General features: G+C 36.8%; 1 protein-coding gene across 11 annotated transcripts in view; it reads right to left on the reverse strand.

The window, feature by feature from the left end:
- Window positions 1-483: 483 nt before the first annotated feature.
- Window positions 484-25,834, reverse strand: part of STXBP5L (syntaxin binding protein 5L) — a 390,198-nt gene continuing 364,847 nt past the window's right edge. For 10 of the 11 annotated variants that reach the window (XM_082460023.1, XM_082460029.1, XM_082460032.1 and 7 more), the window contains 5 exons: window positions 14,092-14,452; window positions 9,562-9,727; window positions 6,954-7,065; window positions 4,977-5,197; window positions 484-4,399 (listed from right to left, as the gene is read on the reverse strand). In XM_082460023.1, the coding sequence (XP_082316149.1) occupies window positions 4,358-4,399; window positions 4,977-5,197; window positions 6,954-7,065; window positions 9,562-9,727; window positions 14,092-14,452 (902 nt within the window). In that variant the 3' untranslated portion in view covers window positions 484-4,357. The remainder of the gene's footprint in view (window positions 4,400-4,976; window positions 5,198-6,953; window positions 7,066-9,561; window positions 9,728-14,091; window positions 14,453-25,834) is intronic. The other variant, XM_082460022.1, reaches the window with a different exon arrangement.

Genomic DNA, 25,834 nt, shown 5'->3' on the forward strand with positions numbered 1-25,834 from the left:
TTTGCGTTGCATGGTATTGAATTTCTTATGATATCTTTGGTGTCTGGTGATGTCACATGTATAAGGCAATTGAAACCTACATGTTTGAATTGGAATAATTAGTGGCCAGTCATATAGGAGAAAATCACAAAGACAGAGATATTAAGAATTAATGGGGCACTGCCTGGTCAGAAATTTATACAGAACATTTGTTTTGGGCTGCGACACAGAATAAATATCAATCTGGCCAATATCTCCAATATCTTGCTTTCCTTGACCCCTCAGAAGTGGGGCTTAGACACCAGTCAGGGTAGACAAATGTGTCTTCCTTAGTAGTAGTTATCAACCTTGGCTGGACATCGGAACTATCTTGGAGGCTTTCAAAAATACTGATGTTTGGTTCCCACTCTGAAAGATTTTGGTGTAACTGGGAATATTAGAAGCGCCTTAGGTGATGCTTATGCACAGCCAAAGTTGAGAATCACTTCCCTACATAAATTGTCCCAATGACCCTAAACCAATGAGAGGGCTTTTAGCTTACTCTTCTAAATCTGCTTCATTTTTCCCTTCTGCCAAACATTTTAAAACCAAGTATCTCAAAGAGCTAATCTTAATCTTCTTCAGCCAACCTTGGGCATAATCTTGATTTTCCTCTTCCTTCCTCAAAGCCATGGTGATCCCTTAATGCAGATAACAGACACATGGTTCACATTTTTAAAAAGGACTCCAACAGTAAACTTTTTCCTTTACAATCCCTTAAGATCTTTGAGTACTAGAGACTTGGATTCTGATTTATTAACTGGAGAATCATTCAAATGCTATATGAAAGATTTGAAAACTTATCTTTATGACTGAATTATCAGAAAACATCTCACTCAGTTCTGTCACCATCCTTCCAAAGTTAGTCAGATAATGACTGTGATGATGACGGGCACTAAGTCTGGGTCTCAATGAAGTGTAGAGAGCAGAGCTGGTAGTACTGCTTTTGCAGGGGATTAAAATAAATGATAATCATCCATCCCTCCAAACTCCAAGGTTAATGGATGGTTTCTTAGTAGGGATTATTGCTCGCATTATTAGAACCAGGAAAAAAAAAATACCTCTAGCCTCATGATGAATTATAATGCTAAAGGCCCATTTTCTCCTGGGACACTAAGAAGGGCTTATCTCTTCAGGGAGTCATAATGAGATATGGTCAACTTGTAGAGAGACTGTGGTTTGCAAGCCTTATCTTCTGATGTCACCTTAAGCAGACAGAATGTAATTTTGATGACAACTAAGGCTCAGAGTCATTTTCTCTATCATTGTTCAAGTTACTAGGAGTATTTTTCTTATGTTCCAAGATAGAGGCAAGACATTTAAATAGTAGAGAAGAGGGATGTAAAGTATTACATGGATCGACAGTACTCGTTTTCCAAAGATGATGATGATGGTAAGATGGTGGGGTGTGTGTGTGTGTGTGTGCATGCTAAGGTCAGTGCCACAGAACAGAAATGTTCAAAGAGAAAAATCACGTCCATATTAGATTCTTGTTATTGCTATCTCTTTGAATTAGAAAAATAATTTTGATACAGTAAAACCTCATTAATTTGTATTCCACTAATCAGGAGTTTGTGGGATGAAGTTACCCTTACATTAAGAAAGGGTTTATAAAAACAATATTGAAAGACAAAAAGAACCTATTCTTTTCAAGCATTTCAGAAGCACCTTACTTCCAATTGACGTGCCAATTATAAACTTTTGATCTATTCATTAAAGCCAGTTTTAAGCACTTCTGTGAAATGCTATTTTGTCCTTTCTGGTATTTTTTCTGTATGCTTTAAAATATTCTGTAATTGTTATCTTTCAGTGATTCATGTAAGCTTTCCCCAAAATAGTATTTTATTGCATACGAACCACACATGTAATTTTGGGTATAATAATTTGTTACTGTGTACTAACGATGTTTAATTTTATACAAGACATATTACATATTCACATTTAATCTGTCTCCAAATGATGTAGAACAGTGGCTGTCAACTGGGGGTAATTTTGTCAATGGCTGGAGATATTTTTGATTGTCATTTTGGGGTGGGTGGGAGTGGGGGTCGCTACTGGCATCTAGTGGAGAGAGGCCAGGGGTGCTGCTAAACATCTGCAGTGCAAAGGACAGTGCCACATAACAAAGAGTTTCCTGTTAATGGTGCCATTGTTGAGAAACCCTGATGTAGAACAAGTTAAGTCACATCCTATTGGGGCTTTAGAGATAGTCATTGAATTTAATGCCACTTTGGACTTTATTTCATTGTTTCTAAAATAAACCAATATTTTACTCTTTTAGTTTTTTTTAACTATAGAAATGATAAAGTATTTGTTCAGAAAATCAGAAAACTGGGTCCTTGAAACTGATGGTACAAATAGTGTACTGCAATTTGGCTACCAGTGTTTTCCAAATCCTGGTCTCAAGTTTCTTCAGTATTTTTACTATATAATTTTATGTATCATGTTTGTATTTCCAAGTCAGGTTCTGTTACCCTAAGGCTGTTCACAGGAGTCTGGAGAGATTCATAGAAAGGCTTTTTTGAGAAATCAGGAGAATTCAAGGACTCTGAGAAATGCTATCCTGGTATACATTTTCTGACTCTTTCCTCCATCTCTTTTCAAAGATTACTCTTCTCAAAGATTAATTTGTTCTTCTCAAAATTACTGAGAACATTTGAAGGAAGTGCCACTTTAAACAAATTCACTAAAAATTTAAAAACAAAAAACAAGCAGAAATACTATTTTTGACTACTCAAATAGCCTGGACTTCAGGAAAATGGTGAATTCTTAAGAAACACAGTGTGAGTCTGATAAGACCTAGATTAATTAAAATTCAATGAGCCAAACCCATTAATTTTCTTAAAAAAGATTCTTTTTGAAAGAACAACATACATATTATAGGATGGGTCCCAGAATCTGCATATGTTCATTTCCTAAGACTTTTGACTTCCAGAATCATATTAAATGATGGTAGCAGACATCTTTATTTTGTTTGCCTCTACTAGCTCTCTGTTGAGAGATCATCTTTTATCATGTTAAGGATATTCTTTATTCCATTTTTAAAAGAGCTTTTAATAAGGAATAGGTATTTGGTATCTGTTGACATAATCCTGTGGCTTATGTTATTTAGCCTGTTGAGTGACAAAATTTCTGTTGTCCATAATGGTGACTAAAGCCAAGATAGCAAAAACACCACCACTTCATAACAATTTTCAGTAGTAAGTATTGAACCAAAAAGTAACTTCTAATGAAAGCCCTTGTTAATCAGAAATGTCAGAATCCCTTTCCTAAAACATTAACTGAGGTTTTACTGAATCAGACTAAAGAGAATGACCAGTTTGGTCTGTGAATGTCAGGCTGCAAGAGCACCTTTGAATTGAAGACCCCACTGGGATTGAACAGTAATATACTGTGTAATTGGCAGACAAGGATACAAATGGAGCATTAAAAATATATCACTTTAGAAACTGAAACCAGAGTGTGTGAAATCAGTTCTCAAAGCTAACTGCATTGTTCCTGTAAGTCTAGTTTCCCCAAACCTATTGTCAACTCCCCTGCAGAGTATAAGCCAGGCTGAAAATATGCTTCGAGGTGACCCAACCCTGCACGGTTTGTGACTAAAAATAGCAACTTGTTCTGAAGGTGATAGAAACGGATATAATTGTGTTAGGAATAATTTACTGTACTGGCAATATTTGATTATGACCAAGAACTGTGAATAATGTAAAATATTATGGAGAGAGAAGGACTTAATCAGACTCTTGCCATAAGAATTCAATAATGTCCTAGTATAATGAAAGTTATAGATGAAAAGAAAACTCTGGTTTTGTTTGTTTTTTCAGTTGGGTATTCAAATGTACTTGAAATGCACTGATATCTTCTAACACAGATTTTTTAAAATTGTCAGGTGTGGTCCAATTTATAAAAATAGTTTACCATAAATCTTTTTTTCTTCTGTCACAACATGCTTTTTTTTTTCTTTTCCTCTTAAGATGTTAATTTATCATGCAAAAATTTTTTTCATTAAGTGCATTAATGCTTTTTGTTTGTACAGGATTTTTTCAAATCAGGACTCCCCGTAGTTCCTAAATGTAAATCCTTAGCAAACGACATACCAAGATGATAGCTCCATTCCACGTGGGAAGAGGCAAATTCAGCCATATCTTGGGGTTTTAACCAGGGTTCCAGCCTTTGGGTTGTACAGTGTCTCTGATAAGTCTCCCTTATGATAACTTCAGATGGACTGTAATGGAACATTTTGTGGAAGAAACTTCTAGCTGTTGAATAGTGATGCTGGGAATAAATTTGGTTTCCCTGAATAATGGTTTCTCAAAGCAGTCATAGCTTCTTTAGAAGTTTAGAATTGGTACCATTTCTTATCCTTATATTTCAGCATTAACTGCAAAGAAAAAAGTCACCATAAGATGTTAAAAATTATTTAAAAGTGCTAATCAAAGCAAGCTCATATTGAGCTAATCATGCATATCAAAATCTCAAAACTTATAAGACTTCTTTTATTTTTTGAAATAAAGTGCATATAGAAAGATTTCTTTAAAAAACCAATCAAGCTCTAAAGAGTTGCCTGACAGGAAATGATTTTTAATGATTGAGACAAAGAGGGGTGTGTGGATCCCAGCCTCTACTGCCCCCTCACACCTTGTTGGGGGAGATCATGTAATCAACCTAAGTACCTTTTTAGCAGCTGATGCACAATATAGACCCAGTGTACCAGAACCAGTGGATAATTTTCCTTTAAGTCATCCTCTAAGGTAAAGAAGTATCAATATAGTATTAAAAAAACACTTTTCTCTCCCCAGTATGAGAGGAGTTATAATACTTATAATGAGATCCCAGTTACCTAGGCTCTCACACAGGATTACTTTCAGTGGCATCACTGGTTAGGCTTTCTTTTGCAGGACCTACATGTTTAAAGTTATTACTGTATGAAGATGCCTTTATTTACTTAGGTAGTTTACCTCATGTGCATGTTTGGAAAATGCTTCTGCACTGGTCATCATGCCTGCAGTTTTCTCTTCCAGCTCTCCTAGCCTCTGTCCTCGCTCATCAAGTGCGATCCGTGCACGAGTCAGCTCTCCCATCACCCCTCCGGCAGCACCTTTCATCCCTTCTATACCACCTGGTCCAGGAATGTGCTGTGCGAGGCTGCGTGATGCTTTTCCTGCTGAAGCTTCCCCAACTGGGAGTTCAAGCCATAGCAATTTAAAACATTCTGTCAGTAATTCAAGTAATTATAGTCAAGTTTATCACCAAAGTACTTACATTGAATTCTACTGTCATAGTTCTCATGAAGAGACATATTTGTTCCTATCATAGATCTGTATTTGCAGATGTTAGCATTTACCCAAGAAAAATGCCTATGAAAGAGACTGAGGGAGATATTGGTACCATAATATGCCTTATTGTGTGTGTGTGTGTGTGAGGGGGTGTTCCATACAATTTGGCATAATTGCATTTCTTGACATTGCTGAGTTAGGATGCTCACAATTTTATTGTGACCTCATATTTAACCCATATTAGTGTCTGTTCTAATCTCAGGCCGGATCATTTACTTAAATTTCTGCCCAAGTTGGCATTCCAATCTTCTGTATTCATCTTGCTATCAGTCTTTGTAGGCCTCAGTTGTCATTTTTCAAAAGTCTGTGTGTGTGTGTGTGTGTGTGTGTGTGTGTGTATGTAAATACTACAGAATGGGGTATATGCATGATGGGCATTAATAAACATTTGTAGGAACTTTATTACTTTATAAAAGACTAAAAATTTCCCCATCATTTACAAAGCGCAGTTTCACTTAATTTTAATGAAGTAACTTTTAAATATTGAAAAACAGCTATCTTAGTAAAAATTTAGTGAGAATTCCCAAGGATATAACATTAGGAATGGAATCTAGATCAATTTTTAAAAAAATAAGAGCCTTATTGAGGTAAAATTCACATATCATAAAATTCACCCCCCTCTTTTTTTTTTTTAATTTTTGGCCACACTGCACAGCTTGCGGGATCTTAGTTCCCAGACCAGGGATCGAACTCCTGGCCCCGGCAGTGAAAGCTCCAAGTCCTAACCACTGGACTGCCAGGGGATTCCCAAAACTCACCCTTTTTAAGTGTACAATTCAGTGGTTTTTAGCATATTCACAGATTTGTGCAACTATCACCACTATCTAATTTTAGAACATTTTCATCACCCCAAAAAGAAAACTCTGTACCCATTAGCAGTCCCTTTCTAGTCCCTCCTTGCCTCAGTCCCTGGCAACTATTAATTTACTTTCTGTCTCTATGGATTTGTCTATTCAGAACATTTTGTATAAAAGGAATCATACAATATGTGGCCGTTTTTGTCTTCCTTCTTTAATTTAGCATGATGTTTTCAAGGTTCATCCATGTTGTAGTATGTATCAAACATCATTCCCTTTTATGGCTGAATACTATTCCATTGTATGGAGGCACCTAGATCTTTTGCATAGTTAAAAATTCAAGAAAAAAGGAGTTTTGATCTGTAAGACCAAATGGTGGGTGAGATATTCTTAATTTCTCTCTGAAAATGTTCCCTAGTATCTTTCTACTGCATTTTGATTATTGTTCATCAGAGTTTCGCAGGTAGATTTTTTTAAGTAATTTATTCTGTACCATTGGTAAACCTTGAATTCTGAATAAAGAATCTGTTTCCTAGAAGTAAAGGCAGGCAGATTCAAAAACATTTTTTCAGATTTTAGTAACCAAATGTCTTCACCCTGCCTTGCAGGTATGATCTACCTGCAAATGACACATTTATTAGCTTACTCATTTTTTGTATGAATTGCATGTACTATGAATTGCATGTACTATTAGAATTGCATCTAATATAAAGTGACCAATTTTATTCATGTTTGGTAAACAAATAGTTTTCATGGTATAGAAGCAAAACGCTAGTCTAGAAACAGGTCTTCTGTTACTCACAGAGCTCTTCTCTGTCAAATGTTTGTCCACTTCCACCAAACAGTCCCTTGAGAAAGCCTCTGTTTTGAGCTTCTGGTGTCTCTATGGGAGTAAACAAATCTCCTAGCATGTCCTATATCAGATCAAAAGAAAATAGCATTAGACTGACTAAGAGTAAAGTAACAGATCAAAAGATAACATGGTGGCAGGTTAGAGCACGTCATGAAAAGGCAGTCTGTTCTCCATATATTTTCCTGGTGATTTTTGCTTTGCTCCCAGTTCTCTCTGGCATTTCTTTCTCCACCTCCTTCCTTTCCCTTCCCTTCTCCAAGAACTGACATCCTAAAATTTTCACTTTTCTGCCCTCTTCGTTTCTTCCTTCTACAATTAGAAAGCATGGGAAGCTAATATGCACCCTAGGATTAATTTACACTTCATCAGTGACTGCCAATCTAGACTTCTGATTCTTTTTCAATTACCATAGCGTCTTTCCTGTCCTAGTTCCCTTTCTGGAACCAAGCATGGACTGCCCTATGAAATGGGAGGCCTTTGGTGGTGTGTAGAGAAAGGCTGGATTTATTTTTATATCACATACAAAATTATGAAATAGCTCAAGATAATTTAAATGAGTCAAAGTAGGCAGCTACTGCATGGTGAGGTAAAACTGTTCTTAATATTTGATGTGATTTAGAATGACTGGGGAGATATCTTGTTAGAAACACAGATGCACAGGCTTTATTCCACACGTGCTAAATCAAAATTTGCATAGATGTGTTCTGGTTATCTGTATTTTTAACTTGCTCTAACTTTTTCTAACTTTTAACTTGCCCTAAAAAGTTTTAACTTGCTTTGGTCTTTCTAAAGCAGACCAAAATTTGAGAACCATTGGTTTGGAGGAAGGAACTTCAACCCAAAGTCTGACCTTTGACCTAATGTCAGTTTGTCTGTGAACTTGCAGCATGACTGTCATCATCATCCCCTTTCACCTCTACTCCCCAGACCTGTGCTCTTGCTCCAAATCCTTTCTCTTTGGAAATGGCTGCACCATCTACTAGTTCCCCAACCCAGAAATACAGGAATAATTATTAATTCCTTCCTTTCCTTCACTCCTACATCTAATAACCCTCCAATCTGACTGATTACACTTCATAGCCATTGAATCTACTAACTTTTCTCTTTCCTCACTGTTGGCTGCCTTATTTCAAACCACTATTATTTTTGGCCTTAATTATTTTAAAAAGCCTCCAAATTTTTCTCCCTACTTTTAGTCTTAATTCCTCAAAACTAATTGCCATACTGCAACCAGAATATTAGCTTTAATAAACAAATTTGTTAAACCTTTTCAATGACTTGCTATTGCCCTGGGGATAAATGCCAGATTCCTTAGGGAGCTTACAAGGTGTTCCAAGCTCTGTTCTTGACTAACTCTCCAGCATCACCCATTCACTCTCTCCACTTCCCAACTCAGCACTTTGTTGGAAGTTGCCTGAACCTTGGGGCTGTCGCATGCCTCTGCTCTGTCAAGAATATCATTACCTTTTCCATCTCCAGCCATCCATTCCTATGGATAACTCCTATTCATCCTTCACAACCTTTTTCTAACTACCCCTTCCCTTTTGTTCCATCAACCCAGGTGCCCCTCTCACATGTCTCCCCAGCACCGGCACAGCCATATAACAGCATTTTCCAGAGTATTGTGGTTGTCTGTTTACTTATCTCTCCCTCCACACTAGCAGGTAGGGACTTGTATCTTGTTTACGATTGTGTTCCTAGAGCCCAGCCAAGTACCAGGCATATAAAAAACTCTAAGTATTTGTTGAATAACATTTATTATTATTTATTTTTAAAGCTTATTATGTTCCAGGCACTGTGCTCAGTGCTTTATATGAATTCTTTCTTAATTCTCACAGCAGTGCTTCAAGGTAGTAGATTAAGTAAAATGGCCAAAGTTATATAAGTGAGCAAAATGCAACTTAAATAGTTCAGAGCTTATACTCTGAACCTCTATATTGTAATGAATGGGTTTTAGTTTTCTTATTTCTAAAATAAGGAGGAGAAACCAATTAAATCCCTAAGATGCCTTTTAACATTTTGTGACCACATTTACTTATCCAAGGCTAGATAGGCTTTTATATTTATTTTGTTTCTAGGTTCTGCTTACCGCTATGATCAAAGACAAATGCCCAATTCTAACCTACAGGATATGTATTTATTTTGTATGGCTCTTAATCACAATTAAGATTTCTTTAAAAAAAGTTCGTTAACTCCCTGAATTGTATGCAAAATCTTTGTGTGTACATACATATTTCCCACCCTGGAGGAAGATTTTTATAATCTTTCAGAGGATTCTCCATAGGCAAAACAAACAATAAAACACACAAAACAACCATTGATATGTATGATCTCCACATTCTTCGCACATCCCGTTTTTTCTTATTTTTTTCTGTGTATATCTGGAACCACACTAGAACTTGGTAGCATCACAATGATGAACATATATTCAAAACATGTTCTAGGGCAGGCATATTTATTGTCTGGCTCAATAATATTTTAGCTTTTAGACATCTTTCTAATTTTTTCTCTTTTTACAACTGTGTCCGATGTTTATTCATAAATGTGCCTGACCTACCTGTAGATTATCACACATCTCTTGGCTGTATGTTAACCGCTGAATTTCAGTAGGAGAGACAAGGTATAATGCCTGTCCTTCATTGGTAAAACAAAACGTCCGTGCTATCCTCATGTCTGTCAGTGGCAAATAATTAACATCCAACATTGGGCGAAGACTAGGTAGGCTGAATGGAAAAAAACAAATCCACATTTCATATTCAAGTTGTTAGAAGCTTTTAATTTCTTCGTATAAAATGTGCAGATCCTTACATAAAACAATACTTTTTATACCACTATTTTATGGTTGTTTCTTTATCCTCCTGAATTCTCAATGGTAGTAAACTAGACTTTCACATAAAATCATATTCACAAAAAAGTATGGGCACAGTTCTATCTTAATCCACACAGATACTTAGCAAATGTCCTTGAAGGATGGATTAAATGCAGTGGCCAGCAATTTCAAAATGCTTTTTGGAGCATTTCACAGGTTCCTACAGTACAGTTATAATCTTTGCTTATGGCAGAAACACCACAGCTAGAAAGTGGCTGCCTGCATACTTGGTCTATTGTCTCTTTTTAGGGCAGAACTCCTGGGTCTGAGGAGGTTATACACTGATGAAGTGGGTCTAGTTCACTGTGCCTGGGAATGGAGTGGCTTTGCTCCCCTTTCCTTTACTTCCTCTATACACAGAAAGTGAAAATCACCTATGACTTAAGGCACCTGCACTGAAGACATGATTAATAAACAAGCATGGCTGGGGGCTGTAACAGAATTAGTTACAAATAATAGATCAGAATTTGCACATCCAAGCTAATACCACATCTCAAGTGTCTTACTGATTGGCTCTATGCTTATCCTAATGTTGTAGTCAAATGATTTTGCTTACATATTTATAAAAATGTACTTTTGGATACTCTCACTAGAGCCAGATTTACAAACTACTAAAGAAAACCAATCTCAATGCTTTTAAAGCACATCTCTAATGCCAAAAAGAGAAAAATAAACTTGTAGATAAATCTCAAGCTTTGAAATCATTCTACTGATTGTAGTGTGCACAATGATTTTAAATTAACCCCGATCATAAAACCAGCACCTTGAAAAAAAAGTACTTATTTCTCTTATCAAAGTAGTTTGTAATTACAACTTAAGCCCTAGAATCTTACCATATAAAATGGGACCTGAAATCTGTGCTATAGGAATAAGTTTTTCATGAGGTCCTAGCGCTGTGCTGTCCAATATGGTAGCCACTAGCCACGTGTGGCTATTGAGCAGTTGATATATGGCTTGTCTGATTTGAGATATTCTGTAAGTGTAAATTATATACTGAATTTCAAAGATTTAGTATGAAAAAAGTATATTAAAAATACATGTGATGGCGTTTGAAGTAACAGAGATCCTTAGGATATGAGTCCAAAACAAACCCAGTTAAACAGACTTCCATTCATTCAGATTAATGGGTTGTGGTGGGGAAGAGGTTCCTATGGACATTCCTGATAAGTTGTGTTGTCTATGTAGCATAATAAAAGTAAGCCAACAAAATACAACAGGTGTAATCACTTTTGGTAGGAAAAGGAAAAGAGTAAGTCAATTGCTAAGGGATAGGAAACAAGCACTCTTAAAGATGAAAAAAAATAGTTTTTTTCTGTGCAAGGACATTTTTATAAGGAAATAGTGTCAAGTAACTAAAGATGGTTCCCACTAAAAATGGCTCTCTCAGCCCAGTTTGAGAACTTTATACATAGATAAGCCTCTTGCATCTCTCTCTACTCTTTTCTAGGTCTGGGTACATTGGCACATAAGCAATCATACCTACCTAGCAACTATCTGAAAACTAGGACTTGAGGAGATTGGGCTTAGTGTAGTTAAGTTCTGCATTGGAAGTACGGAGTCCTAACCATTTGACCGCCAGGAAAGTCCCGTAGTTAAGTTCTGATAGAGTCTGGAAAGATCTGGGAATGCTTAGCAAGGTCAGGAACATGCCAATTTGTAGACTCCAGTTACTGAAGCCACGTGTTTCCTAGCCACACCTTACACATTACTAAAATCATGTCAAAATCACTTCCTTTTCAAATATTTTTGAGATCCTCATGAACACATAAAGAGTTTCCACTAGGACATATTAAAGTAGTCATTATCATGTAAAACAGCTTTTACAAAGGGCAGAGACAGATCATTTTATCTTTCCTATTGCTATGACTCCTGTTGCTTTTTAAACTCTTGCTTTTCATTTCTCAAGAAATTCCCCTCCTCATAAATGTAGATGTAGCATGTATTCATTTAAGTAGAAATTAATTTTCAGATATACCATTTAAGAAAAGAAGACATACTAAAATTTTGCAAAAACAGTAAGTAGTCACTATCAAGCTAAAAACTCAATTGTGAAATAACATTTTTGAGTGACTAAACGTGAGCTTCGGGGAGTATACACACATTTTTTTTTTCCTTCTAAACTAAGGCATGTCTAGGAGTTAAGTCGTTATTTTCAAACAAGACTGGAATGGCCTTCTTCAGAAATCTCTAAAAAGAGCTTGAGAAAGAGAAACCAGATAAAGAGAGAAAGGGTAAGACATATGTAAGAGAATGAGCAGGCCATAAATGATTGTTTTTATGTTTTCAAAACTTTCTCCTTCATTAACTACTTCTTGGCTTACAAATCTACTCATGTCTCCCCTATTAAAGAAAATATAACAATAAAAACACTCTCAAACACCCAGTTTTGCCCTCGAACTACTTTCCTGTCTCTCATCTCTCTTTTTACCAAAATTTTCCCAAAGAATACTGTCTCAGGGGTTGGCAAACTTTTTTTTAAAGAGCCAGATAGTAAATATTTTAGGCCTCCGGTGCAACTACTTGACTCTGCCCTATTGTGCACAAGCCCCTCCGGGCAGTATGTAAGCAAATGGGTGTGGTTGTGTTCCCTGAACCTTTGTTTATGGCCATTGAAAATTTGAATTTCATATACTTTTCACATATCATGAAATATTCTTCTCTGATTTTTTTCAACAATTTGAAAATGTAAAAACCATTCTTAGCTTGCAAGCTGTACAATATCAGATTGGGGGGAGGGCAGGGTAGATACGGCCTGGGGCTGTAGTCTGTTAACCCCTGATCTATGCCACTGCCTCTCTTCTTGCCCCCTTGAAATTTAGTCTTACCTCCACCGTGCTCCTAAGATTTGCTTTCTCAAAGATCACTAATATCTAGGTGCCAGATCTAGGGTTTTTTCTTGTACCCAAACTCTTTGACCTTTCTGCTCTGACTGCCTCTTGACCATCGTTTCGGTAGTCTTCTGTCCTTTGTTTTGATACTCTGCTGTTGTTTTCATTTCATGAAGTTCTGCTACTCTGATCCTTTTCCTAGCTCTCTGATGACCTCTCAATCTCCTTTGCTGGAGTTTCTTTTTTCTCCACTATCTAAATGTAGACATATGCACCCCTCCCCCCCAATTTTTGTCCTAAGACCAGTCTATTTCTCCTCTTTTTTTATACTGTCTTCTTTGATGATTTCATTCACTGCTACAACTTTCACTAATGCATTTACGTAAATGATTTCCAGAGCTGTATCTTCCACCCCTATTTTTTTAAGAGTCCAGACCTTAAATTGCTGGCTAAACTTCTGCAGGCTGGCATATAAGCACCTCACATTCCAAGCATTCATTCTCAATTCATTCCCAAACTTCTCATTATCAGTCTTTCTAAATTCTGACTTTCTTATCTGCTAATGACCTCACTATTATCCAAGTTCATGATAAAACTTTTTAACCTTTAAGTTCTCTTCTAACCCTGAGATTTAAAGACCTCCATTACCTTTCACAACCAATTGGTTTTACATTCAGCAAATTTCCCTCAATTATCCCTCACATCTGTTTCCACCTAGCCTTCAATATAGTTACGACTTCAGTTCAAAAGCCCATCTAAGCTCTCCCTCCATGTATATTTCTTAATGCATAGCTAGAGCAGGTTAAAATAAAGTGATGACTTTTAGTATACTGTTCAGTGTTGATCTCACTTTTTCCTAGACTTGCAACCTCAGGAAAATTTGTTAACATATGTAAAATGGAGGATGCAAATAACACTTTATTTTCCCATGTCCTAGAGAAGTTATAAGGATAAAATTAAATTCTGTATGGAAAATTCTTGTGTGTACTATGAAACATAGTAAAGGTAACAGTTCATTTCTTTCCTTGTAGTTTATTCATCTTCATATATCCTGTGCCTAGCATGGCATCTGGGAGATAACATGTGCTCAATAAATGTTGAATGAATGTGTGAATGACTGGAGGATCACTCTTTCCTTAGATTCCTTGATGTCAATTAACATATTTCATTCACAATGCAGAGCATTTTTAGCAAAAACAAAAAACAAACAAAAACAAATAAAAACTCAGTCTCCTCAAAGTTTTGAGCAATAAAACATTCACAAATATAATGAAATAATGATCTCAGTTTGCTTCTTGATAACATCTTGCACATTACACATATAGTTTTCATAACTGTACCTTGTTTGCACTGTTATGATTACCAGATAATTTATAAAGAAGGCAAGTACCTCATTATCATGATATGCCCATTGGCACAAAAGCATGCCAAGCAGGCACTGTTACACATGACCACCACATCTGCTTGTAGTATAAAAGATGTCTCGGTGATGTTATGAACATAGAGGCAAGTCTGAGAAGGCAGTGAGAAGACTTTGGCTTGTTTTTCTGAGCAGATTATTGTATACTGATGATCTCCTATTTCTTGGGATGGAGAGGGGCAGTTCATGACCAGCTTTCTTCTCCAAGATTTCTCATTTTCATCTATGTTGTTTGGATCCCTCCAGACTTCATATGGTGGTTGCATTAATCTGCCAGTTCGGTCCATACAGGAGAATGTTAGGACAGCTCCTTTCAATGAGAGGAATGTACCTATAAAAACAATTTCATATCACTGGCACATGAAATTCTTTCTAAAACAGCTGCTATTCATCTATGGGTGATAAATGTTTTATATTATGATAATTCATATCTATAGTGTCATAATATTGCAGTATTATACATAAATCAGTAGATTTGTGAGTTCATCAGTTGCAATAACTTGGAATCATAAAAGGTAGGGTCTAAAAGGAGTCTAAGACATCAACTTGTCAAATCCCCTCATTATATTAATGAGAAAACAGAGACCCAGAAAGATGATGAGACTTGGGCCAGGTCACATAGCAAGTTAGTGGCTGAGCCTGGACTAGAACTCAGGCTTCCTAATTCCTAATCCAGTATCCTTTCATTATACTATATAGTATTCATTAAAATACTTTTTTAAAGAGCAGATTTTAGAAAATTTATACTTTTAATTTATTGAATAACCAGCTGAAAAAAAAAATGCCAACTGATTCCACTTCTTTATTTTACAGACTCATTCACTAGAAAATGCTATTGTTCTTCTTCTGAAAATGAACACTCAGGATATTTCATGAAATTTAAATATCTAGAGTTCATGCTAGCAATTTTGATTGTATTAAAAAAAATCCAAACTAGCTTTGGTGTTTAGGCAGGCTTATGCATCTTTTATACAGAAAAATGGTTTACTCACCTGGAATCTCCAAGGTTGAATATCCATGCCAGATTATTACCTATGGGTGATTTTTACCAGTTCCAGAGACAAGATACTATGAAGCTTAGGAAGTAACTTGGGGTAGACTGAACTTTGGACATTTCCAGATTCTCCCCTAAGCAGCCTTTTCTTTCCTTTCTCCTTTGACATCATGTAGAGAGAGTAAGGAAGTTATCCCAGGCTGATATACCTCAGGAGTGTACATGTACCAGAGACTTAGAAAGGGTGTTATAAAAATACATTCCATTTAGAAAGTACTTTATAAAGTATTTAAAATTAAAAATAACATGTTTAGATGATGTAACATGATTTTTAAAAAAAAGCTCTAAGTCCAAAATATAGCCTCTACTATTTCAGAAATACACATTACAAAGGAAGCTTAAATTTAAGGACTTCTATAATAAGATATTAACAATTCGGTCTACAGTAAATAATTCACCAGACGATTAATGAGGATTTTCCTCCTCAAAGAGGTCTTACTGGCTAGAAGTGTACCTTACTCCAGCTTTCCAAATTACCAGTCTTCCCCACTAAAATCTTAATTCATTCAATCAACAAATATTTATTGAGGGTTTACTATGTGTTCTAGGCTCTGTTTTAGGCACAGGGGAATAAAATAGTGAATAAAACAGATAAAAATCCCTACCTTCACAGAACTTACTTTCTATGATAGAGACAGACAATATATACGATAAGTATATATATGAGATTAGATAGCAATAAGTACTAAGGAAAAAATAAAGCAGAAAAGGGGATAGAAATTCTTGGAAAAGGGTGTGATTAAATTTTAAATAGAGTAGAAGATGTTAAGGACTAAGGTTTGTTCATTTCCCCTCCCCAAATTCATACATTAAAGCCCTCCCCCACTCCGCCAGTGTGGATGTATTGATATTTGGAGATGGGCCCTCTATGGGAATATTTAAGGTTAAAGGAGGTCATAAGGGTAGGGCCCTGATCTGATAGAATTGGTGTCCTTATAAGAAGAGACACCCAGAGACCTAACTCTTTCTTTCTCTCTCTCCCTCTCTCTCTCTCTCCCCCACCTCCCCTCCCCTCCCCCACCTCCCCTCCCCTCCCCCACCTCCCCTCCCCTCCCCCACACATAGGAAAGGTCACATGAGTACACAGTGAGAAGGCAGCTGTCTGCAACTCAGGGAGAGAGCTCTCACCAGATACCAACACTGCTGGCATGTTGATTTGAGACTTCCAGTCTCCAGAAGTGTGAGAAAATAAAATTCTGTTGTTGAAGTCACCCAGTTTGTGGTATTTTGTTAAGGCAGCCTGAGCAGATTTATACAGAAGAGGAGGCTTCTTTGCATTGTACTGTGGAATTAAGGCTCAGGAAACCAGCACAAAATATTCTGGCTACTGTGATTATCCTTTATCTCTGATCCAAGAGTCTCATGTCTTCTATCAGCATCCATGAAACTGGCAACTTAAATTTATTAGCTTGCAAGTAAAGTAAAATCTCAAACTATTCACAGATCTTGACCTTCTAGAGTAGTTACGGGCAGACTTTTAGGAGATGAGATCAGAGATAATACGGAGCTAAGTCATGTAGGTTCTTGTAGGACACAGTAAAGACTTAGACTTTTACTTGGTATGAGATGGGAAGATTTTGAGAATAGAGTAATATAATCTAATTTCCATTTGACAGGATCACTCTTCGTGCTGGGTATATCCTAAAGGGAGTCAAGGTTGGAAGAAAGGAGAGCAGTTAAAAGGTTAGTACAGTAATTCAGATGAGAAATGGATGGAGGCTTGCTCAAACCAGGTGGTAATAGTATAAAGGGTGAGAAATGGTCAGAATCTGAGTATATTACAAAGGTCAAGCCAACAGAATATGCTAATAAGTTGGAGTTAGCGTGTGAAAGAGATACAGTGGTCAAGATTGATTCTAATGCTTTTGACCTGAGAAACTGGAAGGATGGAATTGCCATTAATAGATATGGGAAAGACTGTGGGAGAAAGGAAAGTAATATTAGGAACTCAGTTTGGGACATAAGTTTGAGATACTTATTAGACATCCAAGTGTATGTCATATCCCTATAACTGGATACCTATGTCAGGAATTTGGGGATAGGCCAGACTATAAATATAAATATATGACCCATTAGATTACAAAAGGTATTTAAGGTAATGAGGCTGGCTGATTTCATGTAGGGCTTGAATATAAATAGAAAACAGAAAAGGTTCAAGGAGTCTGTCTTTGAGCATGCCGGTGTTTTAAGTCCAGTGAAATGTAGAGGAGTGAGCAAAGGGGACTGAAAAAGAATGGCTATAAAGGTGGAAGAAAACTAGGTAAATAAAGTATCCTGGAATCTAAGCGAAAAGTGCAATGTTATAAGGTAGGGAAAATGGTAAACTGCAATATGTTGCTGATGTGTCAGGTAAGATGTGACTTGAGAATTGACCATTGGATTTAGCAGTGACGTCAGTGATGACCTATATAGAGCTTTTTGTTGATTGGTGTGGGAGAAAGTTTGATTAGAATGCACTCAAGAGAGAATGGGAGAATAAAACTGGAAATAGTGAGTATAACATAACTATTTCAAGGAATTTTGCTCTAAATAAAAAGAAGTGAAATGGGGCATTGTAGGAGAATAGATTCAAGGAGGGTTTTTCTCTTTTAATGGGAGAAATAACAGCATGTTTGTATGCTGATCTAGTAAAAAGATGAATATTTATTATAATTATATAAAGGAAACAGGAAAAATTGCTGGATTGACTTTCTTGTGTAGGTGAAAGGGAGTAGAATCTAGTGTACAACTGGAGACATTCACCAAGTCAGGAGCTTACACAGTTTAGTCACAACAGGAGAAAAGGTAGAGACCATGGAGATACAGACAGACAGGTTGGTAGACATGGTGGTGGCAGCTACTGAAGTTCTTATCTGATCGTTTCAGTTTTCTCAGTGAAAGAGGACACGTGGTCATTAGCTGAGATTGAAAACAGTGGAGGAGGTATTGGAGCTCTGAGGAGAGTGGAGAAAATATGTAATTATTGTTCAAGAGGGTGGACAGAGGACTACCCAGCAGCACAGGAACCCACTTGAGGTTAATGATGATTTATTTCAAAATGAGACTTTTTAGTCTGGTTATATATTCTCCAGCCATATTCAGCTACACAGATACAGAAATAAAGTAGGTAGAATTAAATTTAACCAGGATTGTGATTAACCATATTATGTATGTGTGATGTTATGATTTATGATAAATACCTATTTGGTCTTTATCCCTGTTTCTGGCACAGTGCTCTAAAATCCTTGGAATTTCCTGACAAGAGCAACACAGGTGTCTTTCATTTTGTTAATGAGGTGATTTGGGGGCCTCACCTAAGGATAGGGGCTTCTTGCCAGGGGAACCAACCAGGTGATTAGAGGGTTAGCACTTTCAGCCCCACCCCCCTACTTCTAGGGTGAAGAAAGAAGCAGGAGATTGAGTTCAATCACCAATGGGCAATCGTTTAATTAATCACACCTGTGTGAGGAAACCTCCATTAAAAACCCAAAAGGCGGGGGTTTGGAGAGCTTCCGGGTTGAGCAGGTAGAGCTGTGGGAGAGAGCTCTTGGAGAAGGCATGGAAACTCCACGTCCCATCCTACATTCCTTGCCCTAGGCATCTCTTCCATCGGATGTTCAGCTATATCCTTTCATAGGAAACTGCTAAGCAGTAAGTAAACAGTTTTTTTGAGTTTTGTGAACTGCTGTAGCAAATTAATTGAACCCGAGGAGGAGGTTGTGGAAACCTCAGGTCAGAAGAACAGGTGACTTGGGATTGGCATCTGAAAGAGGGGGAGGGGACAGTCTCATTGCACTGAGAACTTACCCTGTGGGATCTGACACTATCTCCATGTAGATAGTGTCCGAATTGAGTTAAATTGTGGAACACCCAGCTGGTGTCTCAGAGACTTGCTTGTTTGTGGAGAAAACCTCCACTCATCTGGTGTTAGAAGTGTTGTGAGTGTGGTAGTCATGTGAAAGTAAAGGAAACGCACAGGAGAAACATGGAAGGAGGAAGGACTGGCTTTTTCCCTATACAGGAGGATAGAACATTGTTTTTTCCATCCCAGCATGCAAAACTGCATTTGTACTATTATCACCTGTGGCTTGTTTAAAAACAAATTCTCAGACTCCACCCCAGACCTACTGAATTAGAAACTCTGAGAATGGTTGTAACAAACCCTCCAAGTGATTCTGATACAGACTAAAGTGATGGCTACTGGGATGGATAATCTTTAGGTGTTTTTTCACTCTAAAATTCAGTGATTTAGTGCTTTAGTTCAAATTTCCGTGTCATTGATGAGAATTTGTTGTCAAGACAACCAAGATAAGTTAATGGGAAATTAAATTAAAACAGAGAAGTGGGCTTTTCTTTGTTGAGAGATTTTTGATTACTGATTAAATCTCCTTATTAGTTACAGGTCTGTTGAGACTTTCTATTTCTTTATGATTCAGTCTTGGTCGGCTGTATGTTTCTAGGAGTTTATCCATTTCTTCTAGGTTATCCTACTATATTAAGAACTATATATCTAGATCATTGGATTTTCCCAAAGAAGTACATTCTTTTAATCTCTTCATAAAAGAAGGGAGTCTGGCAAGAGTTTGAATTCATGACAGTAGCATGTGACAAAAGGGTACGTAAAATTTCATTTGTTTTTTGATAGTACCTGTAGAGAATTTTACTTTGCTTTTTTAATTCAATGAATTTAAAATATCTAAAAATCTTAATAGCTTCCCACGTGTTTAGCTATTAAGGGCTTAGACAGATTCCATGCTTTACTCAGCAGTTTCAAGTGACAGTATATCTACTTTGGGGAAAATAGAATTGCTACAAACACATTCAATACAACTAGTAATAAGAACTGTAAACAACTAATAGAGCTGCTACCTATAAGTGGAGAGTGTGTATGTTTGTTTTCCTGTATTAAGCTGTGATTATACTTCAGTCAAAAACAATCATTATGCTTGAACTATATTCTTATTTATTAGTTTTTAAGATATAATGCATGAATTTCACAAATATGTTTGAAATATACACATCTTATATGGAAAGGCCCTAACTAAATACTTGCATAGAGTGAAATTTCTCATCAAGGTTTAGACTTAAGATTAAAAACTACATCCTTCTCATTTGATCTCCAGACAAAACCTGTTAACTAGTTTCATATTATATCTGTGAGATAGCACATTCACTCATCTATACATTTGCATAAGTTAATTGTTCTTCATCAGAGAGCTGGATTTTAAAGGAATTAAATACTAGCAAGTAAGTCTGACATAGGGAGTGGGCTGGGAAAAGTCTAGAGTAGAGGGTAAGTCTAGGAGATATTTCTGTCAGCAGGCAAAGGACAACACAAGAATACTGTAAGAAAAAGAATAAAGGCAAGAAGATCATCTCTGATATACTTTTGCATATGAAAACAAATATATCTAAGCTTAGGTGATATGTAAACAAATATATCTAAGCTTAGATAATATGTAAACAAATATATCTAAGCTTAGATAATATGTAATAAAAAACTGAATTAGTAAGTTAAAATCATATCCTTAGTATACAAAAAGGAAAATCTAGAGAAAATGAGGTAAGTCCATCTACACAAATCTTTATCTCTTACATTTTTAATTTTTCTTTATCAGCCCTTCTTTAAGTGAGGCACGTGTTCATGGGTTTTAAGTTTGTGAAACTAAAATATTTTAACCACAATCAAGTTAAACTCCTTTCTCTTTCCACTGTAATTTTCTTCCAGTTAAGTGACATTGTAGTGAATAGGCATTTCAGGAATCTGGACAAGGGAAATTAAGATGCGGGTACATCTAGGATTTAGTAGACTTATGTACGTGATTCACGATCACTACCATGTCTAGGTTATTGAGAGCCTTCTAGGTATAGGAATGGCTCCCAGGAAAACTCCCACCACCCTGATGCAACTCAGCATTAATCTGACATGGAAGTGCAGGGCTGAAGATCATATTACAAATTGTATATTATGTCAATATTAGAAATATATAGATAATGTAGAAGAAACAAGATTTGAAATTTGAAATGTCTGGATCCAAGAGCTAGTCTGTAGAAAATTCTTCCAAATCTTACAGCTCCCAAGAAACTTGATACAGGTTTTCCAAAATTTTGGCAACAAACATAAAAGTTCATATGATATCCACCAATGATAGATGATTGACAGGTAGCAAAGAGAAAAGGGAAGTGAGGAAATAAGACTGGCTGGACCAGAGAGCTGGTGCTGGGAAGTAGCAGGAAATCAGATTAGAAAGGTAGAACAAAGCTGAGCTTATAGAGATCACTGATTTCCAAGATTTTCAAGAAATTGCTTCTATGGGTAAGTGAAAGGTATCAGAGAATATGGTGTATAGAAATTAGGTGATGAAGACAATATTGTAATAAGACCAGTACAGAGGCAGTAAGTAAAAGGGATCAGAAAAGAAACGGAAGTGATGGAAGTTATCTAGGTAGTATCATGGCACTATTAACAGAAATGGGGAGAAGAGCAGGAAGAAATAGTTCGGGGGTAAAGAGAATGAATTTATTATGGAAAATCTTTAGTTTAATCATGAGTTTAAATCTCTAGTTTGATCATGAAGCATGAAATAATTTTTTTTTACAAAGCAGTGATAGGCACTTCATGTGGCAGGATTGGTAATTACAGAATAATTTGTAGCTGGTAGCACAAAGCAGTACGTAGAAATGAAATACAATTTAAAGTGAGTCTCAAAAAATTAGAGGGGTAGGAAACTTTTGGAGGTTATAAATATGTTTATGGCATAGATTTTGGTCATGGTTTCATGGATGTATACTTGTCTCCAAACTCATCAAGGTGTTTATGTTAAATAGTACAGCTTTTTATATGTCAATCATACTTCAATAAAGTGGCTTTAAAATTAAAATCTCAGCAAATTTCTCAAAGAATTACTGTTGGAGAGTAAAATTCCTAGGGGCAGAAGTGTGGAGGGGGAGATGGGACAGAGAAGGGGGAATGTTTGCTGGTGGCAGAATTTTCATTTATCTTCCTCTCTATTTGGATGTTTTTACAATTAGAAAATTTAAGCACCAGCGTTTGAGAGAAAAAAGCATACCACGTCACAATTTTTTTTTTTTGTACAAACAAAAAACCCACAGATCTAGGAAGTCTTTTCCAGCTCCTTAACATGGTTTTAAGGCCCTCTAATCTTCCCCTGCCTGCTTTTCCAGCCTCAACTAGCACCATTCTATCTCTAGGCTTTGGCTGTGCCATGCTCTTTTTACCTCCAGGTTTTTACTCATGCTGCTTTAAATTACTCTTAAACATCAGTACTGTGCACAGCTCCCTTCCAAACCGGTCCCACTTCAGATGGCTACTGTGTTAGAGAGGTCTTCCCCAAACCCCCCCTCCTATGCTGCGCAGTATTCTTTACTTCCCTTATTGTAATTTTCTGTTTACTTTTGTCCTTCCCTACAAATAATCTGGGAATAAAGATCATTCTGTGTCCTGATCACCATTGTATCCCCAGTGACTAATTAATTAGTATGAGCTTGGGAAATGTATGTTGAATGAATGGATGAATAAATTTCGAAATAGATTGTATTCAACTTTGAGGAAATTGCTAGACTCAGATAAATTTTGCTAGGCCAACTGATAAAAGGTAATTTAACAATGTTTTGACGGGAAAAATGCCTTCAGAGCCTGAGAACATGTCACCCACTTTAGCACTGGCAACAGAAGAGGGAAATGCCTCCGATTCCAAACCTTTAAAAAATGGTTCCCATAATCTAGAGCAGTACCAATAGGGCAGGGACTAGTGGAACAGTGGAGACTAGTGGAGAGTAGATACTGGAAAGAAGGTGAAGAAGGAGTCAGGAAGGGAAATGTGAGGAAGAGGGGACAAGTTTTCTACTTTAAATTTGAATTGGCTTTCTGTCATCTCTATATTTTCTTTTTCTTTCTTTTTTTAATTCTATCAGACTATTCCACTTGCAACCCTTTCTTGTTGTAGTATGTATTGATTGATTGATTGCTGTGTCGGGTCTTAGTTGTGGCACCCGGGATCTTGTTACAGTGCGCGGGCGTGCTGGCTTCTCTCTCTAGTTGTGGTGCACAGGCTCCAGAGCACGTGGGCTCTCTAGTTGTCGCACTCAGGCTCTCTAGTTGTGGCACATGGGCTCAGTAGTTGCGGCGCACAGGCTTAGTTCCCCGCAGCACGTGGGATCTTAGTTCCCCGCAGCACGTGGGATCTTAGTTCCCCAACCAGGGATCGAACCGGTGTCCCCTGCATTGCAAGATGGATTCTTAACCACTGGACCACCAGGGAAGTCCCTCTATATTTTTTTATGAAGCTCCACCTTCCTTTTTTCTTTTTATTGTCATAAATTATGGCTTCCAATTAGGCTATTTCTCTTTCAGTGGTTAATTATAAAACAGATCTGAACCTAGACTCATAGTTTCCTCCCTTATAGGTACTGCTTAATAGACAATTTTTTTAGAGCAATCTTAGGTTTACAGAAAATTAAGCAGATAGTACAGAGAGTTCCCATATGCCCCCTTCGTCCTTTCCTCTGTTATTAACATCTTGTATTAGTGTGGTACATTTGTTACAACTGATGAAGTGATACTGATATATTAACTAACATCTTGAAAGAATGGAATACTGACAGAGAAACTTGGAGAAGATAGCTTCTCATTATCTCTCTTTAAATGGATAAGGAAAGAGTGCGCAAATATTTATGAACCAGATGCCAGAATATTAAGTTAAATCTATACTTATTTTGTATTTTGCCATCATTTTAAGTCTAAGTCTATCTGCTAAGAATGTTGAAGAACTTCCTTATAGTACTGAGAGATCCATTAAATTAGTTCCAGACACTTGTTTATTTCTATGCTTGTGGCATAGAAAACCACATTCGTTAGAAAATCGTCTTAAACTTACAGTTGTAAACTTGGGTATACAGGAGTTTGATTTTTACCTTTAAATTTGTGAAGAATACATGGCACATATTAGGTATCCAATCTGTATAAAAATTTATTGAGTTAAATAATGGATTGAATTAATACTTAAAAATTCATTTTGACCTTACTGATCTGGCTCTCTCTCAACCAGTATAAGAGAATTATACATATTTCCTTAAAATTAGAACTATAATAAAAGATATTTTCTTATTGTGAAATATGTTTACAATTAAAATATAGTGATCCTAACAGATTAACTTTTAAAATATGGTGTATGTTATGGGCTGCATTTTGTCCCCCCTGACGCCAAATTCATATGTTGAAGGCCTAAACTCCATTGCCTCAGAATGTGACCATATTTGAGACAGAGCCTTTAAAGAGGTGATTAAGTTAAAATGAGGCTGATAGGGTGGGCCCTCATCCAAACCGTCAAATGCCTTTCTAAGAAGAGATTAAGAGAAACACGGGGAGACACCAGGGGTACAGGCACACAGAGGGACAGCCACGTGAGAATATGGTGAGAGGGTGGCCAACTGCAAGCCAAGTAGAGAAGCCTCAGAAGAAACCAGCCCTGCCAACACCTTAATCTTGGGCCTCCAGCCTCCAGAAGTGTGAGAAAATAAACTTCTGTTTTTTAAGCCATACACACACAAAATATGTTTATCTTAATTTGCCTCACTAGTAGAGAGCTGACTGTTCTACCTACAGTAAATTACAATCCATCTATATGAATTTAGCAGACCAGTTAACAAAGAAAACACAACTCTATCTAACCTACCATGCCATATATGTGTTCTTTTAACATAAAATCCCTTATCATATATATATATATATATATATATATTTTTTTTTTTAAAGGACTGGCAAGGGTTGACTGGCACCTTAACAAAGCTGAAAGCAAGCAGCACTTCTCTTTTTTTTTTTTTTTAATTAATTAATTAATTTTTTTTGGGCTGTGTTGGGTCTTCGTTTCTGTGCGAGGGCTTTCTCTAGTTGTGGTAAGCGGGGGCCACTCTTCATCGCGGTGCGCGGGCCTCTCACTATTGCGGCCTCTCCTGTTGCGGAGCACAGGCTCCAGACGCGCAGGCTCAGTAGCTGTGGCTAACGGGCCTAGTTGCTCCGCGGCACGTGGGATCCTCCCAGACCAGGGCTCGAACCCGTGTCCCCTGCATTAGCAGGCAGATTCTCAACCACTGCGCCACCAGGGAAGCCCCCTTATCCTATATATTAATAAAATTATTTTTACTTAAGAAATGTTTTTCAGATAACGTTTACTCTCTTTTCTATATATGAAAAAACTATTGATAAGAAATTTAAAAATACTCAAATGAATAACAGAAGGAATCACACATCTCTTCTTCAAAAGGAAAAAGACAAGTCAAGTAGGAAGAGAATACAACATATACTTTAGCAACAATACTCATAACGTGGGTCAAATTCTCTAGGTACTAGGATAAAAAGGGAAGAAATTGTGTGGCATGGCTTCAAAACAAGATGGGCAGGTTATCAAAGAATTCAGAAAGCCACCTCAAGTCAGACTGCTTCCAACTTAATCATCTGAGTTCTTTAAGGATGATGTAAAACACTCATAGGCTCTGATCTGGCATGGAACTTTGGAGAAATGCTTCAATTCATTAAAAATTTTAAACTTTCGCTTTAAGGCTTTCCTAAATGCTTTTCAGAAACTTATTTCCCAAGGCATTGTTTAGGTTGGGAGTTCCACAATTTATTACCATAGAAATGGTTGACTATTTCACCCTGCA

The sequence above is a fragment of the Balaenoptera physalus genome (genome assembly GCF_965194825.1).
Source record: "Balaenoptera physalus genome assembly, chromosome: 4".
Lineage (NCBI taxonomy): Eukaryota > Metazoa > Chordata > Mammalia > Artiodactyla > Balaenopteridae > Balaenoptera > Balaenoptera physalus.